General features: G+C 36.4%; 1 protein-coding gene across 1 annotated transcript in view; it reads right to left on the reverse strand.

The window, feature by feature from the left end:
* Positions 1-171: 171 nt before the first annotated feature.
* LOC140166302 (uncharacterized) overlaps positions 172-12,533 on the reverse strand; it is a 43,128-nt gene continuing 30,766 nt past the window's right edge. The window contains exons 10-20 of the mRNA XM_072189719.1: positions 11,521-11,640; positions 10,841-11,206; positions 9,659-9,772; positions 9,104-9,235; positions 8,371-8,491; positions 7,182-7,253; positions 5,812-5,883; positions 5,005-5,076; positions 4,801-4,872; positions 4,285-4,371; positions 172-2,449 (exon numbers count right to left, since the gene is read on the reverse strand). Coding sequence (XP_072045820.1) covers positions 1,243-2,449; positions 4,285-4,371; positions 4,801-4,872; positions 5,005-5,076; positions 5,812-5,883; positions 7,182-7,253; positions 8,371-8,491; positions 9,104-9,235; positions 9,659-9,772; positions 10,841-11,206; positions 11,521-11,640 — 2,435 coding nt within the window. The 3' untranslated portion in view covers positions 172-1,242. The remainder of the gene's footprint in view (positions 2,450-4,284; positions 4,372-4,800; positions 4,873-5,004; positions 5,077-5,811; positions 5,884-7,181; positions 7,254-8,370; positions 8,492-9,103; positions 9,236-9,658; positions 9,773-10,840; positions 11,207-11,520; positions 11,641-12,533) is intronic.

Genomic DNA, 12,533 nt, shown 5'->3' on the forward strand with positions numbered 1-12,533 from the left:
TTCATAATTCAACACACGGTTGTTTGATGTAATGTAAAACTGCCAGTTTAAAGTAAAGTAGAACAATGATGGCGCTATTTATCTTTTTTGCATCTTTACAAGGGGTAGACACTTGTATAATGGTATTAGAACATCAGAAAAATACTGACAAATGGCAAGAAAATGTTTAAAAAACATTTTATCATGAAATGCAAGGAATAAGTCATATTCTTTGGCTAATTGAATTTAAAATATACGTAAATAGCGCCCTCAATTTGCACACAAATGTACAGTTTATAAACTGAGCTCAAAAAGAAACTTATATATCTTGAAATCCTGTCTATCAAATTCTACCAAAATTACACACAGGTTTACTTCAATACTCTACTCTTAACACATGTCAGTAACCAAGCAGTTATCCAACTGACACAACAGCAAAATGCACTGACATGGAACAGTTTCCTGGAACACATTCACAGCCCAGCCCTGTTTCATGAAAAAAGTGTATGAAAAGCAGAAAGCAGCACCGTTTTATCATCTGTGCAAGGATCTTGTGTGCATTTTTTTGGTATTTTTTGTGCTGGGTGCCAAATGTTGGGCTGTGAAAGTGGAGGAAGTCCAGGAAGCTGTCCAATGACAGTGCATTTTGCTGTTGTGTCAGTTGGACAACTGCTTGGTTACTAACATGTGTTTTGAGTAGAGTATTAAAGTAATCCTGTGTGTAATTTTGGTTCATTTTGATTGACAGTATTTTAAGATATGACCTTGTGATTCACGCGTTGTAAAAAATTATAAGTTTCTTTTTGAGCTCAGTTTAGAATAAAAATTTGATAAAGAAACGAAAATTTATCTTAAAAAGGCTTTAAAAGGTCTAGAATTGAACATTATACAATGTGTTTGTTAGAAAATTAATAAAGGATCACATCAAACAACCGTGAACGCTAGTTGAGAAAATTAAGGCAACAAGTTTATAATACTTAATTTAACTAAGAAAGTTCAACAACCGATTGTTTTCAGCGTAGAAGAATGTGTGCACTTTCCTAGGTTGATTTTAATATTCGTATAACAATGATAAACTATGGGAAGATAATAATTTATATTGCTGAATGTACTAGTAATGCCTTTGTCATTACCATTCAACTATGTAGCGATACGACATTACTAGAGTTCCTATGATGAGACATTCATTTCAGCTAAATATTATTCTGTCATTTATCTCCGACATAAAATGTTTATTATTTCTCAGATTATCCCGGTAGATCGTCAAGTAAGATTCTCAGTTGAGCGGTTCGAAATTGCATTTTCTTTGTCTTCTGGTGCAATGGTATCAAGTCTTTTAGCCATCGGCACAGCTCTACTAGTTGTAGATTCCATTGTCATACTTGAATTTTGACTGTTTTCTGATCTTTTGGCTGCTCGACGATCAGCAACCAGCGTAGCAATCGTATACAGATACGGATTAAGAGAAGAATTAATGGGAATAATGAAGACTACAGACCATGTGTACATCTGAAGAGGAATCACTGCTCCTCCTGTTTGGGAAAGAATACCCATAACAATGACGGGAACCCAGCATATGAAATCCGTACCAATTATAGCCGCCATCTTCATCGCCATCTTCATATCATCATCTCGGCTGCTCCCTTTAGACTTAACTTTGTTCTGTTGAGCCCTAAAACTGACAAATATGGCGACATAGCATACAAACATAAAGGCGAATAAGACAAGATTGAGTGCTAGAAATATGGCGATTGAAAAATACCAAGCTGGTTTGAATTCTTGTGGAACAGGAAGATCAAACGAACGGTCCGCATCACCAGAACCTAATGCATTTGATTGGATACTGTATTCTGCAGGACGGGTAATGAGTGGTAACCCAATGCACACATCGGATAAATCGTAGAAATCTGAATCCGGTCCCGCTAAAACTGTTGGTGCAATTGCCAATGCCAGCGCAAACGCCCAAACGATCACTGCTGCGACTTTAGTAGATGTTGGTTCTAGTTTAATTTTACTGAATGGAAAAACGACGCACATAAATCTGTCAAAACTGATCACAGTGATGAAAAATATGGATCCTTCGCTTGACACTAAGGAGAGGAAACTTGCTAGTTTGCAAAGCTTACTAGACCGCCATTGTTCTGAATAGACGAAATATTCGTTTCCGTAATAAAGATCCACAGATGCGAGGATAACCATGTAGACTCCCATAAGGCAATCAGATACAGCAAGATTGCCGACCAGGAAGGATTGTTTGTATTGGATAGGACTCCGCGTTTTCTCCTGGATTCGGACAACGACGACGTAAACATTGCCTACGAGAGCGCTTATCCCTAGAATCCACATAGAGACCCGAAGGACCAGGTTTTGCATCAAGCTACCACACATGAAGAGTGGAGGTTGAGGTTCAAGGGTAACACAGTTATCCAGATCAGAGATGTGACAACATAAGACATGGTCATCGACGTAGCTGCAAAAATACGAAACGTGACATGGAATTAATTGATTGATTGTTTGATTGATTGATTTGAGCAACCAACCAGTGACGTGTTCAGGTAAAAGTGTAATGGATACACAATTTTGTAGAAATGGTTCCGGGAAATGGTTGTCTTACTTAAGAAGTTGTTCTTATAAATTACATGATTGATTAGGAGCTATGCAATATTTATGAGCCTTTTGGTAGGGTAAAATAGGTATTGGGAAGCCAAAAGGGTGAAGGGCAAGCATTTTTTTCAACCATTTATGGGCCACCCTTGAAATAAACGTTCTTAAAAAGCATAAGAGAATAGTACGGAAATGTTAAAATATATGCAATATGTTTCCATGGATAAATATTTGCAAATGTTAACTCTGCACCCTTAGCATTAATGTACTTTTAATAGAGCCAGAGTCTCCATGGACAAAATATATTACCAATGTTATCGCTGCAAACTTGGTACTAATGTACCCTTTCCAGGGCCAGGGTCTCATTGGAAAAATATTTTGCAAATGTTAACACCGCAAACTTTGCACTAATGTAAACTTTTCTGGAAGAGTCTCCATGGAAAATACTTTGCGAATATTTACGCTGCAAGCTTGAAACTAATGTACGCTTTCAAGGGCCAAGGCTACATGGAAAAATATTTTGCAAATGTTAACGCTACAAACTTTCCAGGATCAGGATCTTCTTGCCAAAATATTTTGCAAATGTTAACGCTACAAACTTGGTACTAATGTACGGTTTCCAGGGTCAGAGTCTTCGTGCCAAAATATCGTGCCAAATGTTAACACCACAAACGTTGCACTAATGTACACTTTCCATTGACAGCGTCATTATGGAAAAATACTTTGCTGCAAATATTAACGTTCAAACTTGGCACTAATTGTGCACTATTAGTGGTTTGAGTGGTTTTATAAGTGAATCACTCTTTTGGGGAGTGAGTTTTTCACTCTTTTACATTTAGAGAGTACAAACTTGGCAGTAATGTATACTTTCGAGGGCCAGGGTCTCCATGGAAAAATATTTTTCAAATGTTAACACTGAAAACCTGGCACTAGTTTATACTTTTCAGGGCCGGGGTCATCACGGAAAAATACTTTGCTGCAAATATTAACGCTACAAACTTGACCCTAATGTAGGCCTACGCTTTCCAGGGACAGGGTCTCTATGAAAACACATTTGCTAATATTAATACCACAAACTTGGCACTAATGTACACTTTCAAGGGCCAGGATCTCCATGGAAAAATATTTGTCAAATGTTAACACCGCAAACTTGGCACTAATGTACGCTTTTCAGGGCCAGGGTCTTCATGCAAAAATATTTGTCAAATGTCAACACCGTCTTCAAGGAAATTACTCGAATTATTAACACTGCAAACTTGGCACTAATGTACGCTTTCCAAAACCAATGTCTACAAGGAAAAATATTTTGCAAATGTTAACACCGCAAACTTGGCACTAATGTAGCCTTTTCAGAGTCATTGCAGTGTCATCCTGGACATATACTTTGCTGCAAATATTAACACTAAAACTTGGCACTTATTGTGCATAAATGTACGCCTTCGAGGGCGAGGGTCTTCATGGAAACATATTTTGCTATAAACTTGGCACTAATGTACATACGCTTCACAGGGCCAGGTTTTCGCTAAAAATATTTTGCAAATGTTAACGCTACACACTGATGTACGCTTTCCAGTGACATGATCTTCATAGAAACTCCAACGTCAACTTGAATGATATGATGCTGTCACACCATAAAGCATACTTACGTTCCTTCCCTGATTAAAATGTTAACTATCACCCCAAACAAACAAAATGACTTACAATGTACTGAGACTATCCAATCCTCTGAATCCCTTTTCGTCAACTGCTACACGATCCGCGTCTGATTCGGCCTGGTTGATGATCACTCTGAGGATAATAACATTATGGGTATTTACAAAGCTTTGCAATAACTGTCACCAGTTCGACATTCGGATGAGGTTTTGGTTTTAGGTTTAGGGTTAGGTTTTATGATTATGTTTTACTATACTTTGGGTGGTGACCACTATTCTGAACAGACATTTCTTCCTTTTAACTTATTTTCTCAATGTAATAACTTGTAATCACTAATTCTGCAAGTTCTTTCACTCTTTGACGCATCTATTTGAATTTGATATAATTGTCGCGTATCCATGGTAGCGGTGTATGCCATTATAGTAATTTAACTACAGTTAAAATTTGTGCCTACAAAGATAGTGAAGAAACATTCAAAACTTCTAAAAATCCTCTACAGATGTAAGAAGACAGACAGACTCATACATTCATCATGCTGATAATTTAATGGAAATTTGAACTTACAATGTCGTCAATTGTACCAGTCCATAAAATGCGTCCTCTGAAATCGCCCGCAACGGGACGCCCCACAAATACCTGTTAAAAGGAAGGAAATTTGGTTTCAAGCAATAATATAAAAAAAGATATTAGTTTATTATAACTCTATAACCTTATTATATAATAATATTATATAATTTTGATAACTGTCGACTCAAATGACTGACTTACAGTTCTTGAAGTTTTTCCAGTTCTTCGAAGACGTTGCTGACAAGTACCGAAAAATTATTACTGGACAAGTCTCTTGAAGAAGGAAAAAAAAAGAGATATAGAATTATTTTGTTATAACTAAATGAAATGCCGCTTAAATACATTAGTAAATTTAATGTATAATACATGTAGACGCAATCACCGTTTGGTGTCATTAGCCGCAGTCCTTCACATAACTGTTTAAAATACGTTCCAACAGCTAGACAAAGGCCTATCTATAGAATTTGAAACTGAAACATGCACAAATCACCAAGAAAATATAATCATTTACATTGCCAACAAGAACACCTATTATAATCCTCAGGCAAACTAAATTTGGCAATCTGATTCTCCTTGCTTGGTTGCACTTGCAACAGCAGTTGCCTAAGTAACTGTGTCCTAGCAATATCAATGACAACTGCTGGTTTTAGTGCAACCAAGCAGGGAGAATTATGCTGCCAGATTTAGTTAGCCTGGATGAGAACAGGTGTCCTGGAAAATACTGGCAATGTAAATGATATTATAATTATATTCCTTGAGCGATTTACTGTAACATCCATTTTCGCTACGTTTACCAGTTTCAGTGAAATCCTATAATACACTAGCAGAAAGACAACGATTATTTACTTGTGTTTGTTTGTTTGTTTGTTTGTTTGTTTGTTTGTGTATGTCATTTGTTTTATTTAAACTTCCAGAAGAGCTCTAAAGGTCAATTTGTGACATTAGCACCGGAATCGATACTTAAATCGCGCATTTCAAAGCAAAGAAGCAAACCACACATTAACTTACAGCCATGTAACATTTATCAGCCCAGCAAACGCCCCTTTTTCTAATCGGTTGATACTATTGGCTTCCAATGACCTGAAAGAAATATACAGTGAAAATAATTTGATTTTATCACATCTATAATATACACCTGAGAATCGATATTATAATGCAGGCCGTATGCTAAAACATGAAAACTGCGTGAATTAAATCACAACGCACTAAAAGACGGTGCGTGTTTTTTGTCGGTGCAACGAACAAAAGCAACAATTCTTCGTTCATTTTCGAATTAATGTTGCTGATAATAATTATGACTACATAGCGTAGAGTGAATATCGATAATTATTAATTTATTTAGATATAATAACATTTGCAGAAAATAGCAGACGACAAGGAAACTGACCCTAGGATACCAAACAAAATATGCTCATCTGTCAGGACACAGTTGTTTAACCCCAATATCTTTGTACATTCACAGAATGACCTTTTAATGTTTTGGGTACTAAAACTCATATTCTACAACTTGAGATTAAATTTGGAACCACGATTGTTCAATGAAAGTGAATGAACCGTGTTAATGGAAATGCAACAATTTTAACTCTTTTATAGTAGAGTGATGTACACAGAAATTTGCTTCTCAATTTGGTACTCTTTCAATCTTTCCATAATGAAGGACTGGAACAGTTCAGGTTGTCACCTTAATCCTCTTACGTCCTACGACGAATGTGTTGTACCAACCCCAAGGTTGTTCATGTGGTATACTAAAACGCTTGCGTTTACACCCAAACGACTCAAGCTAATTGTAGATCCATCATTTGCGCTCTTTGAGGCGACTTAACCGGGGACTTTATAACAGCCAATCAAAGTCAACCGTTAGGGGAGGTGAGGTCCACTTAAGGTTTCTACCGTAAAATGCACGATATTTTGCCCCTGGGTATTTTGCTTACTCATGTGAAATTATTCTGGGGTATGAACATGATTCATGCACATTTTCTTTCATATAAATAGCAGAAAATCCCGTGAAAAGTGCATGTTTGTGGGATTTATAGCCGATAATCGATTTTGACTATGCTTTTGTACATAATTATTGTGTATATATTTTTGAATTCCCCAGTATTGTGAGGGTGCGCTCACTTTTTGACGTTATAGCGATCTTTTATGGGGTATGTTTGTATTTATTTTGGTATCACAGGATAGAAAAGACCCATAGCTTAGCTATACATTGGTGCCAAATATAACATAATGATGTTGAATATAAATAAATCATAGTTCGTGTTACAAAACGTAGCTCTATAGGACGAGGGTTATGTTACTTTGTTTGTATGATTTCACTATAATTATACATAAATCAATAAAAGTAATATATAGAGGAAATATTATATACTTTTACTCACAGTGATGTTAGATATGAGTATCCTTTAAATAAACCAGGCTGTAACACTCCAATCATGCCGTGTGACAGTGTCCTTGAAAAGAAAAGTGATATTTACATACATATTTCTGAAAATATGATATTGCTTTATGTTTTTACAAATTGATGTAAAAGGTTAGTGTTAAATTTTAAGAAGGTTTCTATGTATCCTAAGCCATTATTATTGAGGCAATATGAAAAGGTATTGTATGATATATGGTTGGAATTTGATAAAATAAAACTGAACTGAACTGAACAGGGTGCACAGTTGTAGCTCATATAGCTCACATCAGGCCAACACTACCTCTTCTGCATTAGCTGCCCTGGGCAATGTTGTGTATAAATGCAATCATGCTGATGACTGATATTACTCAGGGGAGCTATTGGAGATGAAGCAGTGTTGTACTGAGCCTCGATATTATATCTGACATTTGTCAAATTCACCTCCGGATCTCGAAGCCAAACATAAAATCTCATATTTTGTCCCAATTATATATAAGCACTTCAGTCTTTGTTGTATTCACAGGATATTGTAGGACATAATAAGCTCATATCGGTGTATTTCTGCATAAACGTACGGTCTAACCTATCTGCTTGCTTCTAAAATGATCAATTTGATGAATAGACCAAATAAAACATTTCCGTCGGAATAGATTATAATAATTTTCACCTCTTGGTTCCTCCATATTGGGTAGAGCCTCGAACTGGCAACAGACATAAAAGGAAGAATTACGTAACTACAATGTTAGGTGACTAGTTCAATTCTCCGTAAAAGTAGTGATGAAGTAGGACCATAGCATGGTTTTACACTATTTTTGAATTTATTGCCCTGCACTAGACGTTACGCCGTTCCTCTGTATTGCACATAGATTGTCAAAGAGAACAGGGATAAAGACCTGGATCGTAATTCTTTAGAATTTTCACATCATGCTGATCACTCGCACCTGTAAGATTAGTGTCTTTGAAAAGAGCGGTATTGTAGTCAATCGGGACAATACATTCAAAACTAGTAGCTACTAGTATAAATCCATTGCTATGGTAATTAATCCTGTTTCATTACTATTTCTGCGGCGAATTCATATTCATGTATGCTGCCAGTTCCAAGCTCTACTCTCCAACTTTGTGACCGTACAAGTTCAAGGATCAAATAATATACCGTTATTTATTCTTACAATGAATTTGACGTCCTGGCAATCTCAGTTAGCGTTAATGGGTTCCACCCATTAGTACAATCAACAACGAGTGTATAGCCTTTGTATTTACATTTGCATTCAGGTGGACATTTCTTCTTATCTGAAAGACAAACAATTTTTACAATAAGTTTTTATCTTCGACAATTGCTGTCCTTTTAAAGCATTTCTATAAATGTTCTTGTTAAGGGCACGGTCAGCCACCTCTGCACAGTATTTTTTCGGACCTGAGAGTACATCAGAACACGCGGAATGTCCTTCTGATTTTAGATCTTTTTGGAAACTTCATGTATACGAACGGTCAAAATGTTCATGATGGTCGGCTTTGCATCCCAGCTACATACACTTTAAATACATATCATTAGATTTATAAAGTGTACTTCGAGGACTGCTAAATGTCAATTTTTAATAATTTGTCATAAAAATCAATTATTTGATATTAGTAGGATTCTCGTCGTATTCAGAATACAAGTTGGTGTGTCTGATGGAAAGGTGGGTGACCGAGCCCTTAACATCGCAAAAATCTTATTTGTACCGGTACTCTATAGTCTGCACAAGGAATATACATTACCATTGTGCAAAGTAATGTATAGTCTTTTATATGATTATGAGATTCCATGAAATGAAAATTATGCAATTCCTTAAGTGCTCCGCTGGTTCTTCAGAATTCAATTAGGTATAATTGATAAAATATAAAGAAAAAACAACAGCCTACCACATAATATTTCATCGTCACCAACTGGACAATCGAAGTCTCCGTCACATACTTCCTCCATACGTATACACATTGTAGAATTTTCGCCCGGTTTTTTATCACACAGATACGACCCAGGGCATGTAATATAGGCTACAAAAAGTGCGAAATGAAAAAGCGTTACACATATAAATATGTTATTAAAATAATACTTTATGTAAGTTAGTGACAATGTTTCATCGTTATATCACATGCATATACGTATTTATATTTAGTAATTGTAGTAATACCGTATTAACACGATAGTTAGCATATGTGCTTACCATCGAGCGCTTTTGAAAACATGAAAATATACCAAAGTCCGGCGCTTTACCAACTGAGCTAATTGGTTTGAGACACACATTTGCAGGTTTACATGTTCATATATAATTATGTGTATCGTTGATTTGCTCAAAACCCTCAACACTTTTGTGAATGGTGCACTACATGTTTGTATGTTTTAAAAGCGCTCGATAGTAAGCACATATGCTAATTATCGAGTTTTTACGGTAATAATGCATAGATCTTAGTACGTACCACACCTATTTTCGTCGCCCTTGTTAATCAAGCAGTCAATGAAACCATCACATTTTGCTTCGAATTTGAGACAATATCCTGCACCACACTCAAAATCACCAAACTCACATACATCTAAGATGTAAACGAAACGACACATTACTTGTATAGAATAAAAATGATTTTAATGACAATGAATAACAATTAGTTTTAAACGTGAGAACACGGAATTGGGAGAAATACCAAAGAAGAGATAATGCAGAATATGGAAAGTGGGAATGGAGAGAGATATTGGCAAAGCGAGCGAAGGGAGAAAGAGGTAGTGAAGAGAATACAAAATATCACGGTTGTTTGATGGCATAAAAATGTGCCATTTTAAACTAAAGGTTAACAATGATGGCGCTATTTATCTTAAATCTTGTTAGCATCTTTACCAGGGGTGGGGTAAACACTTGTATAATGGTATTAGAACATCAGAAAAAAGACTATTGAATGTGGAGGAAATTAAAAAAAAAGGAATATTTCATATTATTTGGTTAATTTAAATTTAAAATATATGTAAATAGCGCCCTCAATTTGCACACAAATGTACAATGAATAATTTTTCGTTAGAAAAATTAATAAATGACAACATCAAACAACCGTGATATAGACACAGACAGAAAGTTTGATTACACAACATAATAAAAATCTTATCGTATAATACCCTGGTAGATTCAGTAAACGAATTTTATAATATCCCTAGACTAGGAATACAGTAAATGAAAAGACTTCCACCTTATAATCCCTTGGGGAATACAGTAAATGACTTAATGCACAAATGGTCCAAAGTTATTCGAGTTACAAGACAGTGCTACATTTTGTGAGCTACAACAGCAATAAGAAAGCACGCTTATCCACTTATTCGTAAGCACACGTAATTGACCACTTCGTTGCCGTCGTTTGGCTCTGCTAACTCTAATTAGGCCGGAGTTAGCGAAGCGGAAAAGTAAAAGCGAGGCTAAATATGTAAATTACGCACGCGCATTATGCAAGTTAATCAGCCACGTTTTGGCGTAAAACAACTCGGCGAAAAAATAACGATGTCACCCGTGTTATATGAGACGAAAGATGCACTCCAGCGGCTAAAACAATACCTTTATTCTTTAATTATCACAGCCAACATACAAAACGGACCGACATAAAATAGAATGAACAACTTACCAAGAATGGCGGTTGATGCAATCTCCTCCAGCTCGAACTGAAATCCATCCATATTTCCCGTGTCATCAGTCGACATCGATATCCACATTAACGATTCCGATGACGTAATTGTCCGCAATTTTGTACTACCAGTAAGACTACCAATTGTAGCCACGCCCGATTCCCCGCCATTTCCGAATGTGACAAAATCAAAACCCGTCTCCAGTTGTAGCATTTTGATGTGTGCTACCACCAAGAGAGATTCCGCGGCTACTACCACCCAAGTGCAGTCTAAATTTGATGGATAGTTGTATGGGTAATATGGTGATGTCATATTGGTTAAGGTACCAACTTGTCCCAGAAACACATTCTTAGCCCCACATGCACCTGTTGTTTTGGAAACATTAGAAACAGGGCGTAAAAATATAGGACTGATACACAGTCAAAACAATGATTTTTGCCAATTTGAGCACCTAAACAACTTTAGAGCCAACATATGACCCCCTAAAACAGTTTAATGTTTGAAGACTTCAAAACGCGGAACGCGCGTTACGTGTTCTTTCAGAAGAAACAAGTGGGTTTTTTTGGTCACGCGTGTGTACGCCAATTTAACCGAGTGCCCCCGCGCATGACTAACGAATGATAAACAAAAAGTAAGTAAATTTACGCAAAGGTTTACAATATCTTTCAATCCATCTCACCGCAGTCGAGTTCATCAAGATCCCCTGGGCAGAGTGTTCTTCCATCACATTTCTGATGTGCATGCAAACACATAGTGCCTACAGCGACAGGGCATTGAAATTCCCCCAAGAGACAGGAATCTATCAAATGACAATCAATTTCAGTCTTTAATTAATTGGTAAATTTCAATTCAGTTATATATATGAGTGACCTGTGTTGCCGTGGTTAGTTTAGCCACAGGTTATAATGATGGTCATACTACAACTACACCCATTACAAGTCAGTGCATTTAACTATATCGCGGGTCACCATGGTATAATGTACATACACTTCAAATACTTCAAAAATATCACATATACCTCAAAATCGCTATAAAAAATGCTACATAAATAATACATAAAAATACGTCAAATATCAGTCAACACTATTGCCCCCCCCAAAAAAAACCCCCAATATATTTAGGCAGCTTTGAATGTTGGGTTTAGTCTTTAGTCTTTGTTTCTAAGGCGAAGCATCCAAACAAATCCCTTATGCGCAAGGGAAATACCTAAGTCAAATCCCTTAGGCGTTGGAGACATGGAATAAAATCTACGGGATTTGAGAGGAAGTTTTTGCTGTATGACTTGATACACAAACCGGCCTGTACTGGGGCCTCCCAATCTGGTCCAACTCAAATCTGGTAAGTATAAAAACAAATTAAATAATATTTACTCAAGTAGATTGATAACTTGGCCTACTCTGGCCGCAGCGGTTCTTAGTACTCATCATAGCTGAGTAATACTCATATACAGGGTGTAACAATAAATTTATACAATTGCATTTTGACTTCTCAGGAAAAAACTAAAAGAGTTATGGCACAAATGTTATATGCGATACAATCAGTAATATCCTGGCTAAAAGAAGACGTTTAGTTGGTTTCTTTACTAGCTTGGGTTCAAAAGTTATGTCCGATTAATTAAAACGTCAAGAAAACGTGTTGGGCTACTTTTGCCATGTTTGCGCACATCAAGTTTGTACCGCGTAGATATGCTTA

This window comes from Amphiura filiformis, chromosome 12 (genome assembly GCF_039555335.1).
Source record: "Amphiura filiformis chromosome 12, Afil_fr2py, whole genome shotgun sequence".
Taxonomy (NCBI): Eukaryota; Metazoa; Echinodermata; class Ophiuroidea; order Amphilepidida; family Amphiuridae; genus Amphiura; species Amphiura filiformis.